At 39.1% G+C, this 22397-nt stretch overlaps 2 protein-coding genes across 5 annotated transcripts in view; one reads left to right on the top strand and one right to left on the bottom strand.

Moving 5' to 3' along the window:
• The window catches only part of LOC104100577 (dnaJ homolog subfamily C GRV2), a 56736-nt gene that overhangs the window by 23152 nt on the left and 11187 nt on the right, over nucleotides 1–22397 (top strand). For all 4 annotated transcript variants that reach the window (XM_009607835.4, XM_009607834.4, XM_009607833.4 and 1 more), the window contains 2 exons: nucleotides 15979–16202; nucleotides 16290–16634. In XM_009607835.4, the coding sequence (XP_009606130.1) occupies nucleotides 15979–16202; nucleotides 16290–16634 (569 nt within the window). The remainder of the gene's footprint in view (nucleotides 1–15978; nucleotides 16203–16289; nucleotides 16635–22397) is intronic.
• On the bottom strand, nucleotides 1373–3383 carry LOC138903634 (uncharacterized). The gene is made up of 4 exons (XM_070192056.1): nucleotides 2486–3383; nucleotides 2239–2319; nucleotides 2032–2150; nucleotides 1373–1933 (listed from the first exon to the last, which is right to left on the bottom strand). Exons 1-4 carry the CDS (start codon nucleotides 3381–3383, stop codon nucleotides 1472–1474), a joined length of 1560 nt encoding a protein of 519 aa, XP_070048157.1. The 3' UTR covers nucleotides 1373–1471.

Genomic DNA, 22397 nt, shown 5'->3' with positions numbered 1-22397 from the left:
GTTCCCATTTACCACATTCAAGCATCAAAGGAGTATGATCTGAAATGACTTTGTGGAGAGTTGATTGTTTAATATTTCTAAAGCCTTCATCCCAATCATCGTAGACCACACGATTGAAATAGGAGCCGATTCGACTGCAATATCATGGTTTTTCCCTTTCTTCCAGGTGAATATTCTGCCTAACAGTTGCAAGTCTACCAAGCCCATATCCTTGATAAATTCTGAAAATTCAGACATTGATTCTGTTGCAATTATTCTTCTCAGAAGGGAATCTAATAGTATTAAAATCCCCACACACCACCCAAGTCCCAGTGAGTAATCCCCTAGCAGCACCAATTTTCCACCATACTTCTTCTCTCTCTTCCTTGTCTTTTGGAGCATATACACTAGAGAAGTGCCAGGTAAAATCCTGAGACTTACTAGTGAACTTACAAGTAATAGAATAAGAGCCCAAACTGCTAATCTCTGCTTCCCCACAGTAAAACGATGCCTCCTGGTTCCACTAGCTTCCAATTGTGCAAATTTTACCCACCTATCAGCCCACAATTCTTTGACAATTCCCCTGATATCCCCTTCTAATTTAGAGTCTTGAAAGCAGAATACGTCTGCTTTCCAACTGTATATCATACTTTTAATCAACATTCTTTTCCTAATTCGATTTATCCCTAACATTATATGACACAATATTAACTTTCATTGATCATCGACCGTAAGAATTCTCCCCTACTTCTCCTTTTCCTAATTCAATTCTTTGTTTAATTTCTTTCTTAGAGTGACTGACACCATAGCTGCCAACCTTGTTGCTTGTCTCTTGCTATCAATTTTCACGAATAATTTTAAAGCTTCCTTCTCGCAACCTTGGAATTCTACCCCAAACTCTTTACTTAATCTGATGATGTTTTGGTGCACCCAAAATGGTGTGTCAAAATCTGGGTCCTTCTCTTCGTCTTGAACTTACTGATTCAAAGGTTATACTTCTACTATATCCAATCCCCAATTGCTCCTACTTCTGTGATTTGCATGTTGTTAATCTGATTCTCCTTCGATGAACCCACGTGACCAGGAACATGCTGTACCGAATAAGTCCCATCTCCCAGATTATCCCTATTACCCATCTGTTCTTCACGCCCACCTTCTCGGACTAGCAACACATTCTTCACAGTCGCCTCAATTTCACACCAAATGGGGATTTTGTACCAAAAACATCACTTTCCACCTTGTTGTCTCTCGGCACCTCTTTTTCATCTCACTCAGTGTTTTTAAGAGCGAGAAGCGCAAAAAAGCGACAAGGGCTCGCCTCGCTTCAAAAGCGAAGCGCAAAGCGAAGCGCACGCTTTATTAAAGTGAAGCGCAATTCTTAAAAAACATAATGTAAACCTTGCAAAGACACAATATAAAATTATAAATAATCAAAAAGTTCAAATTGTCAAAATCAAAGCTACTAAATTACTAGAATCAACCTCTTATTCTTCTACTCTTCTTGTTCTTCTTCAAGATTGTCAAAATCTTGAATTCCTCTATTATCTTCATATTGCTCGTCATCTTCCTCCTCCCCCTCCTCTTCCTCTTCATGATCACTTTCATCTTCATCAATTAGGGATAGGGATCGACTTGTGGTAGCCACACTTTTTCCCTTCCTAATCGAGCTTGAACTTGAAGTATTCCCCCTTAAACCATAAGGATTCTCCCCAACTCCACTAGCAACCGCAACATCACCCCAAGTGAAATTAGAATCGCCTTCAAATACTTCTTCATCTTCACAATTTTCGGGGACTCCGGTTAGCCACTCATTAGCCTCATCAATATTGTCCAAAAGAATTGGATCAATTAGATTGCGGTGGTTGTAGCGACGCCTCAATGCTCTATTGTATTTTATGAACACTAGATTATGGAGGCGCTTCAAGGTTAGTCGATTCCTCTTCTTTGTATGAATCTGCAAACAAGATGTGTCAACTAATTAGTAGGAGTTGGGACAATTGAGATATAATTTACTTTATCTCAAAACACGAAATAATTCTTTTTATTTCTCACGTGTTCAAAAACGCTCCAGTTCCTTTCACATCCGGATGAGCTACAAGTTAAACTTAGAACTCTGATGGCGAAAGTCTGTAAATTCGGAGTCTCTACACCATATTGGTCCCACCACTCAACTATAGAAGTGAAAAAAAAATTCAAGAGTTAATAAGTATAAAAAATACATTAAAGTTAGAGCTATAAAATATAGAAGCACTTGGTCACCTGGCGATTTCGTCTTTCTTTGTTTAATAGCAAGTCGGAGCTTAAAAAGTCCCTCAGCTGCCTTGTAAATAGCAAGCTGATCTACTTATCTTTTCTTGCATGTCTTCATCTGGGGTCAACTTGATAACAACCTCATGGAATCCTGTCCACACTTCTCTAGCCAATGAATTATTCTCATGCTGATCATAAAAGAGTGACGGGTTCAGAATAAGTCCAGCTGCATGCAAAGGTCTATGAAGTTGCTCACTCCATCTTGCATCAATGATCTGAAAGACCTTTGCATATTTCTGCTCATCAGTGAATGATGCTTGAATAGCCTCCTTGGCCCTATCCATAGCTTCATAGAGGTAGCCCATTGGTGGTTTTTGCTCCCCATCCACCAAACGGAGTACTTTAACCAAAGGGCCACCAATTTTAAGAGCATGAAGGACATTATTCCAAAAAGAATAAGAAAGAATAATGCGTGCAACATCTTTCCCTGCACTTTCCTTTGCAAATTTACTCTTGCTCCATTCCTCTGAAGTGAACAACTTTCTCAAATTGGATTTTTGCAAGTGGATACTATGTAAAGTCAAGAAAGCAGTGGCGAACCTTGTCTTGCCCGGTTTCACCAAATTTTTTTGTCCGGTGAATCTTCTCATCATATTCAATAACAAGGGCCGCTGAGAAATATAAGAATGTACCCTAACGCCCTGGCCAAAAACTGTAGAGAAGGGTTTTTCCTTGAAAATGTCCCCGAAGATTAAGTTGATACAATGAGCCGCACATGGAGTCCAATAGACATTCTTGTACGCTCCTTCCACCATGCCACCCGCTTTCACATTTTCACTCGCATTATCAGTGACCACTTGAACAACTTTGCTTGGGCCAATCTTTTCAATGGTGTTCTGAAACAAGGTGAACATTTTGATGTGGTCAGTGGATGAGTCGCTAGCATCAATGGACTCAAGAAACAAACTTCCCTTGGGAGAATTCACCAACACGTTAATAATCATTTTCCCAGTTCTTGCCGTCCACTTATCCATCATAATGGAGCAGCCATACTTGTTCCACGCAACTTTATGTTCCTCCACAATTTTATTAGTCTCCTCCACTTCCTTATTTAGATAAGGACCTCTGATTTCATGATAAGTGGGAGGCTTCATTCCAGGTCCGTATTGACCAACGGCCTCAATAAAGTCTCCAAAAGTGTCAGTATAGTTGACACAATTGAAGGGGAGCCCAGCATCATAGACCCATCGTGCAAAAGCTCTAACTGCACGATCCCTCAAAATGTCCTTAGCAATTTTTTGTACATCTTTTCCACCGCTCTTTCCTTCCGGCTTCTTTGGGAAATAGCAATCTATAGGACCTTTAGTCCTACTCGTACCCGTCGATCCATGGCTTGAAGAGATTGCATCTCTTCCCCGTTAGTGACAATTCTTCAATATCATCATCACCATCATCATCAAGATTGGTCACCAATGGTTGATGACTCATTTGATTTTTTTGCTCCTTCTTCTTCTCAACAAAATTCTTTATTTCATCCCTCACCTCCGGTGGACATTTCGGACAACTTGTGACGTTTCTATCGCCACCAATAAGATGGAATTTAAAGCGATAAATTCCACCCGTTGTAATCTTGTTACAAAACTTGCATACAATATTTGTATTCTTCTCATTAACTCTATCGCCATATCGCCAAGCCGGGTCTTTATCTTTCGATCTTTGAGACATTTTGAAATCCCTATTAAGATATAAGAAAATACATAATCAAATAAACTGAAAATACATATAATATATATAATAATTAATTTTATAAACCGAAATACACATTAAAAAAATCAAATAAACTAAAATATAACATACATAATTTTCTAAAATGAAATACATATAAAATTAATCAAATAAACTGAAAACATAACATATATATAATAATTAATTTTATATACTGAAAAATACATTAAGAAAATCAAATAAACTGAAAAATATAACATATATAAATAATAATTAATTTTATATACTGAAATATACATTAAAAAAATCAAATAAACTAAAATATAACATATATATATATATAATAATTTATTTTCTAAAGTGAAATACATATAAAATTAATCAAATAAACTGAAAAATATAACATATATAAATAATAATTAACTTTATATACTGAAATATACATTAAAAAATCAAATAAACTAAAATATAACATATATATAATAATTAATTTTCTAAAATGAAATACATATAAAATTAATCAAATAAACTGAAAAATATAACATATATAAATAATAATTAATTTTATATGCTGAAATATACATTAAAAAAATCAAATAAACTGAAAAATATAACATATACTAAAATACATATTAAAAGTAATAAATAAGAAGAATAAAAGGGGGAAAAAACAAAATGGGTTAGAGATAAAGGGAAGAAGAAGTCGCTGAAGTCTGAACAGTGCAAACTGGAGTACTGGACTGTCAGAGTCTCAGAGATAAACGAAAAAGAAGAAGGAAGAAAGAAGGAAAAAGAAAGAAAAAAAACAGATTCTGACGGGACCCAGAAGAAGAAAGAAAGAAGAAAGAAAAAAAAGAGAAGAAGAAAGGAGAAGAAGAAAATTACCTGGACTGGTCAGAAATGTTGATGAAGAACCCTAGGCTTTGGTCGACCTTGATCGTAGAAGAGAGAAGAAGAAATGACCAATTTTTCAATTTAGGGTCTGTTTTGTATAAAAAAAACAGACCCAAAGTTTTTTTCTTTTAAAAAAGGGCCCTCTTTTTAAAAAAGGGCCATCTTTTTAAAAAAACAGACTCAGTGTCGCTTTTTTAACAGAAGCGATCGCTTCGTCGCTTTGCTCGCTTCGTCGCTTCGTCGCTTCCTCCGTTGAAGCGTGCGCTTCCCTCGGTCGATTCGCCTCAGGCAGCTAGAAGCGACACTGAGTCGCGTCGCGTCGCTTCGCGCTTAAAGCGACGAAGCGATCGCTTTTCTAAACACTGATCTCACTTACTTTGATTCTAGCCCAACATAAGTGATTTTTTAGTGTCGTCTCCTCCGTTTTAATCCATCCACCACAGTGATCTCCAATTGCTTTGAAGACTTCTTGAGATCATAAATTAACGGGTATACCTCGAAGCCTTATCCATGCCCAACTGCACTTCATCTCTTCAGGCCAACAACTAGTTGTAGGTGTCCACCATTCGAGTACCACTTTGGATTTCCTCCAATGCCATTCTCTTGGAAGGACATGTTCTGCATCCCTCATAGAAGATAATTCAAATAAAAATTGAGAATCATTCATTTCGAAAACATTGACACCATGGGTGGATTTCCATGTGTTGCGAGCCCATCTTCAGATGTCGTTCAGAGTTGGAGTCTCCTGCGAAGGAATCTCAACTTTCCTAGCTATGCATCTTCCGAGCAAATCTTTGTCTGTTAATTCTGAACCCCCATGAATGATGACTATGGAACTATTGGATTTAATTAGAGAAGCTTTCATCCCCTTCGATGTCCATCTATTACTTTTGGTTGCTACAGTATAGGATGACTGCATCTAGCCTGTGGAATATTCTTCTTTACTTTTGGGACATTTATTGATGCACTTTCAAGGGTTTTCACCTCAAGCACCAAGAATAGAGAAAAACAAAAGCACCTCGCTAAATTTTTCACATAGCGAAAGCGTTCTTCAAACTCACATCAGAAGAATGTAAGATGAAAATGTGAGAAAGCACGGGAGAACAATATATTATTGATATATTCTAGGCAAAATACCTTAAAACCCCCGTAAACTTGGCATGTATTATTGGTTACATCCTTGAACTATCCGTGGTCTTAATTACCCCCCTATACTTGGTTATTCGATAGTTGTTACCCCCATGGACGATCTCATCCTAGAAAAGTGGCATGCACTCGCCTGCCACGTGGATTTTCCTGTCCATGTGGCAATTTTTGAAAAATAAAATATATTTTATACCTTTTTAAGTGTGTTACTTTTTTAGATAATCTTTTTCGAATAATATTTATAATAAAACTTGGCTAGAACTACATTATTTAGGCTAATTGTTTTTATTTGGCTAAAAATAATAAAGTTTTAGTTATTGTTTCTTGAATTTGACCTGAAAATAAAGATTTATACAGTTGAAATAAATAGTCAAGGCATCTAAAAAGATATAAAAATACATAGTTTGATTTTTATTATTTTGGCTATAATTTTTTATATAGCTCTAAAATATTTTTTTTACACCGGAAAAAGTAAAAATACATAGTTGAAATAAATAGTCATTGCATCAAAAGAAGAAATAAAAAAGTGTACAATTGCAAGTTCATTATTTTGGCTATACCTTTTTATTTGGTAAAAAATAATGGAGCTGTAGCCATTTTGTTTGCTGATTTGACTCGAAAATAAAAACAACAACAATAACAACAACAACCAGTATAATCCCACTAGTGGGGTCTGGGGAGGGTAGTGTGTACGCAGACCTTACCCCTACCCTGGGGTAGAGAGGCTGTTTCCGATAGACCCTCGGCTCACTCCCTCCAAGAACTCCCCACCTTGCTCTTGGGGTGACTCGAACTCACAACTTCTTGGTTGAGAGTGGAGGGTGCTCACCACTAGAGCAACCCACTCTTGTCCCACTAGAAAATAAAAACACACAATTAAAATAAATAGATATTATATCTAAAGTAAAAAATAACAGAAAATACACAACTAGTACTCCATTATTTTGCTAAAAGTTTTCTATTTGGCTAAAATGATGGAGTTCCAACCGAACTTTTACAAATTTGGCCCAAAAAAAAGAAGAAATATGCAGTTGGAATAAATAGACATTATATCTATAGAAGAAATTAAAAAGAATAAAAGTTAGAGTAAAGTCCACATTATATGTTAAGATAAAGCAAGAAACAATACATAGTTGTAACAAATAAATCATTATATATGACTATATGACAATTAAAAGTTAAAAAATAACCTACTTGGCAGCTGGTTTTTCAATTTTCTTCATTCCCACGCGCTTAAAAGAGAGTGCACCAATACTCTTCGCTACATCAGCGTCCAGGGAGGTAATTGCTCTCAAAAGGCCAAGTTCAGTGGGGTAATTAAGACCACGAATAGTTTAGGGGTGTAACTAATAATCCATGTCAAGTTTAGGGCAATTTTTAGGAATTCCGCCTATATTCTATTAAGTGTTTTACAATAGCCCTATTTATAACTATACATAATATATATTCTACTCCTATTTCATGTGGGACTAGGTTATTTACATAAATAACTATCTAACACTCCCTCTCAAGCAGTGCATACAAATCATATATAACGAGCTTGTTATATATGTAACTAATATGAGGACCAGTGAGGGACTTGGTGAAAATATCTGCAAGCTGATCATTCGACTTCACAAACTTTGTAGCAAATTCCTGATAGTATCTTTTCTGTGACGAAGTGACAGTCAATCTCATGTGTTTAGTTCTCTCATGGTACACCGGATTTGATGCAATATGAAAGGTAGCTTGATTATCACACACAAGTTCCATCTTGCTGATCTCACCAAATTTCAACTCCTTGAGCAAACGTTTGATCCAAGCTAGCTCACATGTTGCCACATCCATTGCTCGATATTCTGCTTCTATACTAGACCGAGCAATCACATTCTGTTTCTTGCTCTTCCAAGACACCAAATTACCTTATACTAAAACATAATATCTAGACGTAGAACGTCTATCAGAAGGTGATCCTGCGCAGTCAATATTTGAGTATCCAACAATTTGCTCATGGGCTCGATCTTTAAACAATAATCCTTGCTGATATTATACATCGAATAATGCGGACAACTGCATCCCAATGACTATCACAGGGTGAATTCATAAACTGACTCACCACACTCACAAGAAAGGAAATGTCAGGTCTAGTCACTGTGAGGTAATTTACTTTATCAACCAGCCGCCTATATCTTGCAGGATCGCTAAGCGGCTCCCCCTATCCTGGCAGAAGTTTAGAATTCGGATCCATAGGAGTGTCAATAGGTCTACAGCCTGTCATTCTTGTCTCCTCAAGAATGTCTAAGGCATACTTTCGTTGTGAGATCACAATACCTGAGCTAGACTGAGCGACCTCAATACCCAGAAAATACTTTAATCTGCCAAGATCCTTAGTCTTAAAGTGCTGAAGGAGATGTTGCTTCAACTTAGTAATACCATCCTGATCATTGCCAGTAATAACAATATTATCAGCATAAACCACCAGATAAATAAGATATTCGAAGCAGAATGCCGATAAAACACAGAGTTGTGATCAACTTCACTACGAGTCATGCCAAACTCTTGAATAACTGTGCTGAACTTACCAAACCAGGCTCGAGGAGACTGTTTTAGACCATAGATGGACCGACGTAACCGACATACAAGGCCATTAGACTCCCCCAGATGGTTGCTCCATATAAACCTCATCCTCAAGGTCACCGTGAAGAAAAGCATTTTTAATGTCCAACTAATAGAGAGGCCAATGGCTAACAACAACCATAGATAGGAAAATGCGGACTAATGCTATTTTAGCCACGAGAGAGAAAGTATCACTGTAATCGAGCCGAAATATCTGAGTATACCCTTTGGCAACCTTAAGTCGATCAACCTGGCGATCTGGACCAACTTTGACTGCATACACCCAACAACAACCAACAATAGACTTACCTGTAGGAAGAGGAACAAGCTCCCAATTACCACTCGTATGTAAAGCAGACATCTCGTCAAGCATAGCCTGTCGCCATCCTGGATGAGACAGTGCTTCACCTGTAGACTTAGGGATGGAAACAGAGGACAAAGATGATACACATGTATAATGGGGTGATGACAGACAATGGTAACTTAAACCGACATAATGGAGATTAGGATTAAGTGTGGACCGTGTACCTTTCCGTAGTGCAATCGGTTGACTAATAGGAGACAAGTCCGCAGTATTAGCAGGGTCAAGTGCAGGACGTGAATCAGCTGTCGTGCGATGTAGTTTTCTCAATACTGATTGGACTCTTCTACTCTTATTCTCTCGTAGATGGCGAGAACACGTACCGCTTCCTCAGCTGAGCAGCAGCCAGAGCCTCCAGTGGCCCCTCCTACGAGGGGTCGGGGTCGAGGCCATGCCAGAGGCCGAGGCAGGGGCAGGGCTCAGCCCAGAGCCCGAGCAGCAGCCCCAACTGTGGAGCCTTAGATAGAGCTTGACGAGGAGGTTCCAGCCCAGACTGTTCCTACCGGGCCAGCTCAGGTTCCGGAGGGGTTCATTGCCACCCCAATACTTCAGGACGCTTTGGTCCGTTTGGTGGGCCTTATGGAGAGTGTGGCCCATACTGGCGCATTTCTCATGGCACCAGCCGTCTCCCAGGCTGGGGGAGGAGCCCAGACTCCCACTACTCCCGCTCCGGAGCAGATAGCTCCCCAGTATCAGGCTCCAGCAGCTCAGCCAGTCGGAGTGGTTCAACCGGTTATTGCGGCACATGGAGTTAACTTATCTTTTCCTAGAATAAGGTTATGAACAAAATACGTGCTCCTAAAGACACGGGGTGGTAGAGAGAACAAAGGTGAGTGGGGAAACAAGATAGAGATTGGAACTTGATTCTGGATAGCTGAGGATGGCATACGATTAATAAGATACTAAGATGTAAGAACTGCATCCCCCAAAAAATGCAACGGAACATGAGGTTGTATGAGTAGGGTACGAGCAGTTTCAATAAGATGTCTATTCTTTTTTTCAGCTACCCCATTTTGTTGAGATATGTACGGACAAGATGTTTGATGAATAATCCCATGAGAGATCAATTGCTGAAATGGGGAAGACAAATACTCTAGAGTATTATCACTATGAAATATGCAAATAGAAACCCCAAATTGATTTTGAATTTCTGCATGGAATGTCTGGAAAATAGAAAACAATTCGGATCGATTTTTCATCAAAAATAAGTGCACCTGGAATAATCATCAATAAAACTGACAAAATAGCGGAATCCCAAAGTAGAACTGACCCGACTAGGACCCCAAACATCTAAATGGACTAAAGTGAAAGGTGACTCTGCTCGGCGTTAGGACGCCGAGGGAAATCAGAGCGAGTATGCTTACCGAGCTGACATGACTCGTACTCTAAAGTGGACACCCACGATGATTCAACGAACTAGTCATAGAGGATGAATGGTCATAGGAGACAAAATTAGCAATGGAATATGTGGATTTGCAAGTACGTGTACCTTTGCGAAGAGCAATAGGGAGGTCAAGGTCCTCTAAAGTAGGGTCTGATGACGAAGACAGTGTAGGACATGTATCATTGGTCTGTCGCCTTCTTGAGTAAACTTGAGTGATTGGTGGTATTGCTAGCGTAGATGGAGTAGGTGCTAGCGCATATGGAGCAGGTGGTGGCACAAATTGGTGCTCAACAGAAGAACCGGGAGATGGAGGAACAACATCATCTGATCCTTTTGTCAAATCACAGGTAACCTGATAGATTAACCACTCATCTTCCTCATCCTGACTTGTAGAGGTAGGAGGTGTATAGAATAATGGTGTTGTCTCTGAAAATACCATATCAGTTGATACCAGATATTTACCAAGTTCAGCAGAATAACATCGATACTCCTTCTGAAGGCGAGAATAGCCTAGAAAAACACACTTTAATGCCTTGGGATCCAACTTAGTAACAGATGGTCGAACATCTCGAACGTAACATGTGCTTCCAAACACCTTAGGTTCCATTAGAAGCATTGACTTGTTTGGAAAAAGGACACTGTAAGGCACATTACCAGCAAGCACAGTAGATGGCATACGATTAATTAGAAAACATGCCATAGAGACCGCATCGATCCAAAACTGTTTAGGAACCTTCATTTGGAATAAAAGTGCCTGAGCTGTCTCAAGTAGATGTCTATTCTTCCTCTGAGCAACTCCATTTTGAGAGGGTGTGTCAACATATGAATACTGATGGAGAATACCATGTTGTCTCATGTATGACTTAAACAATTCTGACATGTATTCTTTAGCATTATCACTCCTTAGAATATGTACCGAAGCATTGAATTGAGTTTTAACTTCAGCCCAAAAGGCAGAAAAGCGAGTAAACACTTCAGAATGGCTCTTCATAAAGTAAATCCAAGTCATTCGAGAAAAATCATCCACAAATGTGACAAAATACTTATGCCCAGTTTTTGAATTAACGGGACATGGTCCCCAAACATCAGAATGGACTAACTCAAAAGTTGACTCAACTCGCTTATTAATCCTTGGACCTGACGAGATACGATTGTGTTTTGCAAATCGACATGACTCACAATCCAATGAAGTAATATTCTGAAACTGAGGACAAAGCTTCTTCAACAACGGTAGAGAGGGATGTCCCCATCAACAATGTGCTTCAAAAGGAGATACAACACCGGAGCATGCAAGAAATTGAGGCTTCCATTCATCAAGAATATAGAGATCATCTGATAAATGTCCTTTACCAATAACTTGCTTCGTCATAAGATCATGAAACAAACAATGATCAGGATAGAACGAGATATAACAATTAAGGTCTCTGGTAATTTTATTAACAGAAATCAGATTAAAGGCTAATTTTGGTAGACTTAATACAGATGCCAGGGTAATAAAGAAGGTTGGTTTAACAGTCCCATATCCCACACTATTACAAGTTGATCCATCAGCTACAGTAACTAACTGGAGAGGGTACTTTGTGTGAATGGAAGCTAGAAAAAATATTAGGATTACCTGTCATGTGATTTGTGGCACCTGAATCAATCACCCATTTATTTGATGAGGTGATAAGACATGTTTTATTAGACTTAGTAAAGGCATTAACTGAAGCGGATTCCTTCACTAATTTATGATACTGAGAAAATTTAGCAAATTCTTTGGCCGATATCAGAATTGTTTTATCAGAAGGTGGACTAGAAGCGCCAACAATATTAACCGCTCGAGTTCTCTGATTGCGCCCTTGCAATTTCTGACAGTACCACTTCATATGGCCTGGATCATGGCAGTAATGACAAACAACATTGCTAAAGTCATTGTTATGTGTAGCCTTTCCTCCTCCGTTATTCATTTTCCAACAATTTGATTTTACCGTGCCCAAAATCACAATATTTTAAGACTAATTGGAACACCAACAACCAACAGTAGAACAACCACTTTGCACAAAAGTGAAATAAAAAAAACTAACAGATTATTTCACCAAATGCAAACCAACAATACTGGAGAGTTGGTAGATACAGAAGAACGTGGTGAAGTTTTGCTTGCTAAACAGTCAGAAAAAGGAACAACTTTCCTTAAGACTGGAAAGTTCCCAACAAATAATTTCCCAAGAGTAACAGAGTCAACCTATAACTGTAAACCGTAAAATTTCAGGCTCAATCTACTTCCAACACAGTATTCAGAAAAAAGGACAGCTTCAAACTCAAATATGTTCAAGAAAGAACCTGATTCGAACAACAGCAAAGGACCCAAATCTGTTCAAGAGAGAACCTGGTTCGTGATGTTCATTCTTCAAAGCGTGGTCCGTTGATCAGGAGACTACCATAAATGCACCGGAAACTCTAGTACGAAGTTAGATCCAGAAAAGTCCTCCACGCGCCCACACGCGCTTGCCGGAGAAATCCTGCCGGGAAGTTATTGACAGTGCGTAAGATCTGGAATTCGGCCGCTAGATTCTGGATAAATGTAGATCGGAGGGTGCTGGTCCTTCCTAGGAAGGTGGTGATGGTCGATTCTCACTTCTCAAGCGGCAGCCTAAGCTGCTGACCAACTCCAGCGAAACACCACAACTCCGGCGAGGGAAGCTGATTCAACTCCGACGAAATAGCAAACCCCGCTCTGATACCATGTATAATGCAGAGATAGTCGAGCAATTTTCTTGTCTTCTATTTCACAAAGTGATCAGTACATACACATTTACATTGCTATGCTAATTAAGGAAATAATCAAAGGAGAGATCCTATCAATCCCTAAAGATATGCTATGCTATGTACAATATATAGAAAAGTGTCTACATGCATTCTCTAACAATACTGAACTTCATCAGAGTCATACTCTTCACTACCTTGATTACTTGAGTTTTCTGAATCTGAATTTTTATCACAGTGAGCATGGCACCTCGGTTCTCTCATGCCTTGGTCAGCTATAGCTTCTTCCGCTTGCTCAATGTGTCTTGCTCTATGCGGTTGAATTGGTGGATCTCGAAGTGGAAGACGTCACGGTAGCACTAGTATGTTGTGTCTTTGTGGTAGTGGAGGTTGTAGGCGTTGTGGCGGATTTGGTAGCTGATTTTGAATCACCAAACTTTCAACCAATTCAGTCAGATTCTGCATTGATTTCTTAACGCCATCTAGCTGCACTTTAATTTCTTCGTTGTCTTGTTCAAGGGCTGTATATCTTAATCTTTCAATCTGAAGTTGCTCATCAATTGAAGAGGATTCTGAACTTTATATTTTTTTGTCTGGCGACATGATGAACAAGATAGCAATTCAAGAATTCGAACCTGAAACTTGTGCTCTTATACCAAATTGATGTACTTTCAAGATTTTGCAGCTCTCAAGCACTAAGAATAGAGAAAAACAAAACACCTCGCTAAAGTTTTTCACAAAACTAGCGAAAGCATTCTTCAAACTCACGTGAGAAAAATGTAAAATGAAAAGAATCTTACCCGCCCGTTCTTCAATCACGCAAGATTGCAAGAAGCGTTGAATAAAGAAGAAGAGTCAACCAAAAGTGAAATCATGTTTTTGAAGCAAGAGCTTAGAAAAACTAATCACAAGTGTTTTTCAGCATATTGAGCCCTTTAAATAGGCCAAATAGGCCTTACAATGAGTAAAATTTATAAGGTTAAGGAAAACTAATCCTAATTAAAATAGAATAAAAATAAGGTTTGTTGTTGTTGAAGAATAAGGTTAAGAAAAACATATCCTAACTAAATTAGGAAAAAGAATTCTAGTGGGAATAGAGTATCAACTAACAGTTCTAGTTTGCCTAAAACTATAAATATAATCCTACTAAAACAATAATTAAGAAATCCTAATCTTTAAGGAAAATAAATCCTAATTTTGAATGGATTCTTGGACTTTTTCAATTTCTTGAGATTCTTGGGCCTCAATTGGACTAAGGCTAATTAGTGTAAGCATTTTAAATTTGTGGCCCAATTCCCTAAATCCATTGACACCTTCATTAGCCCAATAAGCCTCCATTGTTGCAGAAAACATTGCCTCCACTTGTGCTTCCTTAGCATCACGATTTGAGCTTGTATTTTCATCATTTATAAGCCTTAAAATCTTCTGGGCTATATCTCCCCACCCAGCCTTTAATGTTACTTCCGGTTTAATAATGACTGACTTGTTCTCTCCCTGTACAACAATGAAACTAATGTACCTTCCGTGTTCGTTGTATTTGTGAGAGTTAGACATTGGGAAGAAAGAATTTCTTGTATTCATTTGTGTGTTACATTACCCCTATTTATATAGGGTGTTTACATAGTACTAAACCCTTCTCTACCAATATAGGACACTATACATATCAACTTTCTACAGTATTTAAGAGTGCAGAAGAAGTCTGCATAATGATCTCATATGTTCCATCTCCTTACTGACCTGCTGTGTTCCTTCGACGCTACATTAAATACATCTACAACCACTTCATAACTTTGAGACTTAATGTTGTTGTCCTCATCAAGTTCTTGCTGCGTTCCACCCATTCAAACCAGACTTCAGACCTTGAACAAGTTTTAGTAATGTCAGAGGATTTAAAACCAGCATGATAATAAATCCTATCTTCACCCATGTTAACTCGACTTAAATTTCTGGACAGTCACTCAGCAAATCCTGGGAGCATTTTTTCAGGAGAGAGAAATCTCTTTTCACCATATGTTATAGTTTCAATCTCCGATTCCTTTTGTTTTCCTAAGCTCAGCATGTTTCCTTCTTTTTTTCGATCCGTAACACATTGTAAATGAGCTCAGTGCGCTAATGCAGTTATGAATAGGCTTTATCACTTGTAAGGCTAGAGACTATGGTTTGAAGCCGCATGACTTTTGCCTTCTAATATTCTGACATCATTATGTGCAATCTTGAAGCGCTGACAGTGAACAAACATACAAGCATTAGAAACAGTGAGACCTTTAATATCTTGCCCCCAAAAGATTGCTGCTTATGCTAAATATAGAAGAGATAAGGTCCTTAATGTCTTTAAATAAACATTAAGACTATATTCCTTTTATTACAAATCCCTACATAGTGAAATATTTGCGTATAACAGTCCCTCTGTTAATCTATATTCAATATATCATTTTGTTGCCGTACCAGATGTCTGATCGTCTTTTGTCCTTCAGTGACAATTCTACTTAAAATGATAAATCTATTGAAGGTCTGTTCCACCTGTTAGCTTTGTGGAAACTTCCTTGCAACAGAGAACGTTGAAAGAAACAAGAATTATGGATAATCCAAATATAGGATCTTGATTGTTCATTTCTTTTGCGCTGTAATTTTTGATGATAAGGTTAGGATTGCTGTGAAATTTAGCTTTTCTTGTAAAGAAAGGTGGAACACTCTTGAGGAAACCCAAAGAAAAGTTTGTGCAAATATTCTAACTTTGGAGGGAGTAAAGTATAGCTTGTAGCTGCGTTTGCTGCCTTCATGTGTTGGTTATTTCTTGTTTCTAGTGTTTTGACAATATTTTTCTTCTTACTGCCTTTAAATGCATGTGTATATTTACTTCTATCCATTTACTTTTTTCTTTCTTAAACACTTTGGTCAGGCTACAATGCAAGGACTGCAAGGTCCACAACTTTGGAGACTATTGCTTTTATTGAAAGGACAATGCATTTTGTATAGACGATATGGAGATGTACTGGAGCCATTTAAATATGCTGGTTACCCAATGTTGTTAAATGCAATCACCCTGGACAAAGATGACAACAACTTCCTTTCCTCTGATCGAGCATCTCTTCTTGTTGCCGCATCTGAATTGATATGGCTAACGTGTGTTATCTGAATAGAATAGAATTTTGTTCTCTATACTATTCTCTTTCAGCTATATGAACTATTTCCATGCTTTTTATGTCTCAGGTGTGCATCTTCTTCACTGAATGGTGAAGAACTTGTAAGGGATGCCGGAATACAACTTCTTGCAAATCTTCTGTCCCGTTGCATGTGTGTAGTACAACCAACTACTCCTTCCAGTGAACTATCGACTGTCATTGTCACAAATGTGATGAGAACCTTTTCAGTTTTGAGTCAGTTTGAGAGTGCCAGAGCTGACATGCTTGAATTTTCTGGCCTAGTTGATGATATTGTACATTGTACTAAACTTGAGCTTGTACCAGCTGCTGTTGATGCTGCCCTTCAGACAATTGCTCATGTTTCTGTGTCATCTGAATTTCAAGATGCTTTACTTAAGGCTGGTGTTTTGTGGTAAGTGAATTTTTTTATTTTCACCCTTTCCAGATGTGAGAAGTATAGCATGGAAAAGTTTTATTAATTATATCTAAAGTGTTGTATAGTGATTACATAATAATAAGTATCTACTTCCCGATGTGGGATACTATACATTACTAACAATTTAACACTTCCCCTCAAGTCGGTGCATATAAATCATGTGTACCAAGCTTGTTACAGATGTAACTAATACGAGAACCAGTAAGAGACTTAGTGAAAATATCTGCAAGCTGATCATTCGACTTCACAAACTTTGTAACAATATTTTTTGAGAGTATCTTTTCTCTGACAAACTGACAGTCGATCTCAATATGCTTAGTCCTCTCATGGAACACCAGATTTGATGCAATATAAAGAGCAACTTGATTATCACACACCAGTTCCATCTTGCTGCTTTCTCCGAACTTCAACTCTTTGAGTAGCTGCTTGACCCAAACTAGCTCACACGTTGCCATAGACATGGCCCAATATTCTGCTTCGGCACTAGATCGAGCAACTACTCTGTTTCTTGCTCTTCCAAAAGACCAAATTACCTCCTACTAGAACACAATATCCAGACGTAGAACGTTTATGAGAAGGTGATCCTGCACAATCAACATCTATGTACCCAACGTTCTGCTCGTGGCCTCGATCCTCGAATAGTAATCCTTTGCCTGGAGCTGACTTTATATGCCTGTGAGAAAGCACGGGAGAAAATATGTTATTGATATTAGATGATGAATACAATACAAGAGGTCTTTATTTATAGCTATACAGTACAAGGACATATTACTCCCATTCCAATGTGAGACAAGATTATATTATGTACATAGCTCTAACCTAACACTCCCCCTTAAGCCGGTACATACAAATCATATGTACCGAGCTTGTTACATATATAATCAATACGAGGACTAGTGAGGGACTTAGTAAAAATATCTGCAAGTTGATCATTCGACTCCCCTGTCCTGGCAGAAGTTTAGAATTCGGATCCATCGGAGCGTCAACAGGTCTGCAACCTATCATCCATGTCTCCTCAAGAATGTCTAAAGCATATTTTCTTTGAGAAATAACAATACCTGAGCTAGACTGAGCAACCTTTATACCTATAAAGTACTTCAATCTGCCTAGATCCTTAGTTTGGAAGTGCTGGAAGAGATGCTGCTTCAGATTGGTAATACCATCCTGATCACTGCCAGTAATAACAATATCATCAACATAGCCTACCAGATAAATACAGAGACTTGAAGCAGAGTGCCGATAAAACACAGAGTGATCAGCTTCACTACGAGTCATGCCAAACTCCTGGATAAACGTACTGAACTTACCAAACCAGGCTCGAGAAGATTGCTTTAGACCATAAAGTGACCGACGCAAGCGACATACAAAGCCACGAGACCTCCCCCGAGCAACAAAAATAGAAATAGGCGGACTGATGCCACTTTAGCCACGGGAGAGAAGGCATCACTGTAATCGAGCCCAAATATCTGAGTATATTCTTTGGCAACAAGACGGGCCTTAAGTCGATCAATCTGGCCATCGGGACCAACTTTGACTGCATAAACCCAACGACAACCAACAGTAGATTTACCTGAAGGAAGATGAACAAGCTCCCAAGTACCACTTGTATGTAAAGCAGACATCTCGTCACTCATAGCTCGTCGCCATTCTGGATGAGACAACGCTTCGCCTGTAGACTTAGGGATGGAAACCGAGGACAAAGAAGATATAAAAGCATAATGGGGAGATGACAGACGATGATAACTCAAACCGGCATAATGAGGATTAGGGTTAAGTGTGGTCCGTATACCTTTCCGAAGTGCAATCGGTGTACTAGGAGCAGGGTCCGCAGTAGGAGCAGGGTCAGGTGCAGGACGAGAACCAGTTAGGCCTGATGTAGGGCGCAGACGACGATGATAAGTCAAGAGTGGTGTTCCTGTGGCTTGGGAACTAGGAGGAACAACACTAGACTCCTCAATGGTTGGTATGGGTGAAACCTCTGTGGTCGAAGGTGGAGGAGGAGCTATAGTAAACTCCTCAAAGGTCGGTATAGGTAAGACCTCAGATATATCATGGTGGTCAGCAGAAGTAAAGAAAGGTTTAGACTCAAAAAATATGACGTCAGCTGACATAAGGTACCTACGAAGATCAGGTGAATAACAACGATATCCCTTCTGAATACGAGAATAACCAAGGAAGTCACACTTGAGAGCACGAGGAGCTAACTTATCTTTCCCCGGGGCTAAGTTATGAACAAAACACGTGCTCCCAAAAACACGAGGTGGAATAGAGTATAAGGCTGACTGGGGAAACAATACTGAATGCGGAATCTGATCCTTGATGGGAGATGAAGGCATCCGATTAATCAAATAACAAGCTGTGAGAACTGCATCGCCCCAAAAACGCAACGGAACACGAGATTCAATTAGAAGTGTGCGAGTAGTCTCAATAAGGTGCCTATTCTTTCTCTCTGCAACCCCATTTTGGTGAAGGGTATAAGGACAAGATGTCTGATAAATAATTCCTTGAGAAGTCATAAACCGTTGAAACTGAGAAGATAAATATTCTAAGACATTCTCACTACGAAAAATGCGAAAAGAAACACCAAATTGGTTTTTGATTTCAGCACAAAAACTCTGGAATATAGAGAATAACTCAGAACGATCTTTCATTAAGAAAAGCCAAGTACATCTTGAGTAATCATCAATAAAACTAACAAAATAACGAAATCCCAAGGTTGAACTGACTCTACTAGGACCCCATATATCCGAATGAACTAAGGAGAAAACAGACTCTGCATGACTCTCAACACTACGTGGAAAGGAGGCTCGGGTATGTTTCTTTAGTTGACACGACTCACAATCTAATGTAGACAAACTAGATAAACTAGGCATTATCTTCTGAAGTTTGGATAAACTCGGATGTCCTAAACGTCTGTGGATTAGGTCTGGAGGATCTGTAACTAGACATGTTGTGGAAGGACTGAGTGAGTTAAGGTAGTAAAGGCCTTCTGATTCACATCCTGTACCAATTGTCCGTCCCGTACTGCGGTCCTGCATAATAAAGGAATCATCAGTAAAATATATACCACAATGGAGGGCAAGAGTCAAACGACTAACAGATGCAACACTAAAAGGACAACCAGGGACATAAAGAACGGAATCTAGGGTGATAGAAGACAGTGGGAAGAGACAGTGAATATACAATATTCGACAAAAGTGATTTATTACCAGAGATGTGATCAGAAGCACCTGAGTACATGACCCATAGTCCAAGAGTACTAGACTGGGAAACATAAGCAAAAGAATTACCAGCAACAGAAGTATCAGTCTGGGCAACCGAGGCTACTTGTGGAGATGTCTGCTTACTTGTTCGATACTGAAGGAGCTCATTATATTCTTCTTTAGATAAAGAAAATCCCTGGTTACCTGTAGTCTCGGTCTGAGTAACGTAAGCATTTTTGGGTCTAGATCATGTAAGGAATAGCACATTTCACGAGTGTGTCCAAATTTGTGACAATAAAAACACTTGGGTCTAGATCTTCCAAAACGACATCCTCCTCGTCTATTCTCCATAGTTTGAGACGCCCGAACATCCACTGTCTGGGATGCGAGAATAGAGGAATCAAGTATCTGTGATGAGATCACTGGGTGACTTGGTGCTGCAGCAAGGCGGAGTAATCGAGAGAATAATTCATCAACTGTGGGGACAGTCGGACTAGCCAAAATCTGGTCGCGTACTGAATCAAGATCATTAGGAAATCCAGCGAGGGTAAGAACTAGAAACATCTTCTGTCGCTGCTCTTGTTGTTTTTCTACACTAGCAGAAACTGGCATCAACTTCTCAAATTCCTCCATGACTGACACTTTACCCAAGTAAGTAGACATATTTAGTTCCTGTTTCTTTAAGTTTGTCATCCGCGATATCACATCATAGAAGCGGGATATGTCATTAGTGTATAAGGTACGAGCCTTTGCCCAAACCAGATAATATGTTTGGAATGGACGAAACAAGGGCATCAACTTAGAATTAATAGATCGCCACAAGATGCTACATAACTGAGCATCGATCTTTGCCCAAAGTGCTATCGCCTTTTCATCTCCTTCGCTAGACTGTTTGATTAGATGATCTTGAACACCTTGACCTTTACACCACAACTCGACAGATGAAGCCCAAGCTAAGTAGTTTGAACTTCCCATTAAAGGTTCCGAGGTAATCATAACACAAGAGCTTCCAGAACTCATGTTTTTAGACCCAAAAATATCAAATCCCAAAGACATCGTTGCAAATTATTACCAAATAAGAGAAAGAATCAATTGTAATCCACTGAAACAGAGTAAGGAAACACTAAAACAGAATAATGAATTACTGTAGCTGCCGGAAGCTTACTGTAGCTGCCAGAATCTACTGTAGCTGACGGAAAAAACTCAAAGTGGCCGGAATGAAACAAAAACAGTTGGGGTAGGATCGGAATTACTAGACGACCCAATTGTTCTGAAGGGAGTTTTTCAAAAAATGGCCGGAAGTGGGCGTACGCGCCGGCGCGTGAGCTTCTGGGGGCGCGTGATGAGGCTTCTGCCGGAGATTTTTAGTGGGGTTTGGTCGCCGGACAATGACTACTCTTGTGGTAGTGTTGGATTTTGCACAACACTGACGGAGATAAAGCAGACGCAAACAACCTTGAAAAAATCGCCGGTAAGACTTCCGGTGACTGATTTCTCTTCCCGGAGTCGCTGGAATTTATGCACAGCGATAAATCTCTCACAATTGCTTTGATACCATGTGAGAAAGCACGGGAGAAAATATGTTATTGATATTAGATGATGAATACAATACAAGAGGTCCTTATTCATAGCTATACACTAAAAGGACATATTACTCCCATTCCAATGTGGGACAAGATTATATTATGTACATAGCTCTAAACTATCAATGCCGAAGAATGCGAACAACTGCATCCTAGTGACTATCACAGGGAGAATTCATAAATTGACTTACAACACTCGCAGGAAAAGAAATGTCAGATCTAGTCACTGTGAGGTAATTTAATCTACCAACCAGCCGCCTATATCTTGCAGGATCGCTAAGTGGCTCCCCCTATCCTGGCAGAAGTTTAGAATTCGGATCCATATGAGTGTCAATATGTCGACAACCTGTCATTCCTGTCTCCTCAAGAATATCTTAGGCTATGTTACTCGGACTCTCCAAAAGTGATGCCGCACTCGTGTCGGATCCTCCAAAAATGCACTAAATTTGGAGGATCCAACACGCACCCAACAACATTTTTGAAGAGTCCGAGTAACATAGGTCTTAGGCATACTTCCGCTGTGAGATCACAATACCTGAGCTAGACAAACTAGGCACCATCTTCTGAAGCTTGGATAAACTCGGATGTCCTAAGCGTCTGTGAATTAGGTCTGGAGGATCTGTAAATGGACATGCTGTGGAAGGATTGAGTGAGTTAAGGTAGTAAAGGCCTTGTGATTCATGCCCTATGCCAATCATCTGCCCCTGTACTGCGGTCCTGGATAATAAAAGAATCATCAATAAAATATAAACCACAATGGAGGGCACCAGTCAAACGACTAACAGATGCAAGACTAAAGGACAACCAGGGACATAAAGAACGCAATCTAAAGTGACAGAAGATGAGGGATTAGCTTGTCTAACTCCTTTTGCTTTAGTTTGGAACCCATTGGCTAAGGTAACAGTAGCAAGAGATTGTAGATACACAATATTCGACAAAAGTGATTTATTACC

Source organism: Nicotiana tomentosiformis, chromosome 12, assembly GCF_000390325.3.
Source record: "Nicotiana tomentosiformis chromosome 12, ASM39032v3, whole genome shotgun sequence".
NCBI classification, from domain to species: domain Eukaryota; kingdom Viridiplantae; phylum Streptophyta; class Magnoliopsida; order Solanales; family Solanaceae; genus Nicotiana; species Nicotiana tomentosiformis.
This window is presented reverse-complemented; position numbering and strand designations above follow the sequence as displayed.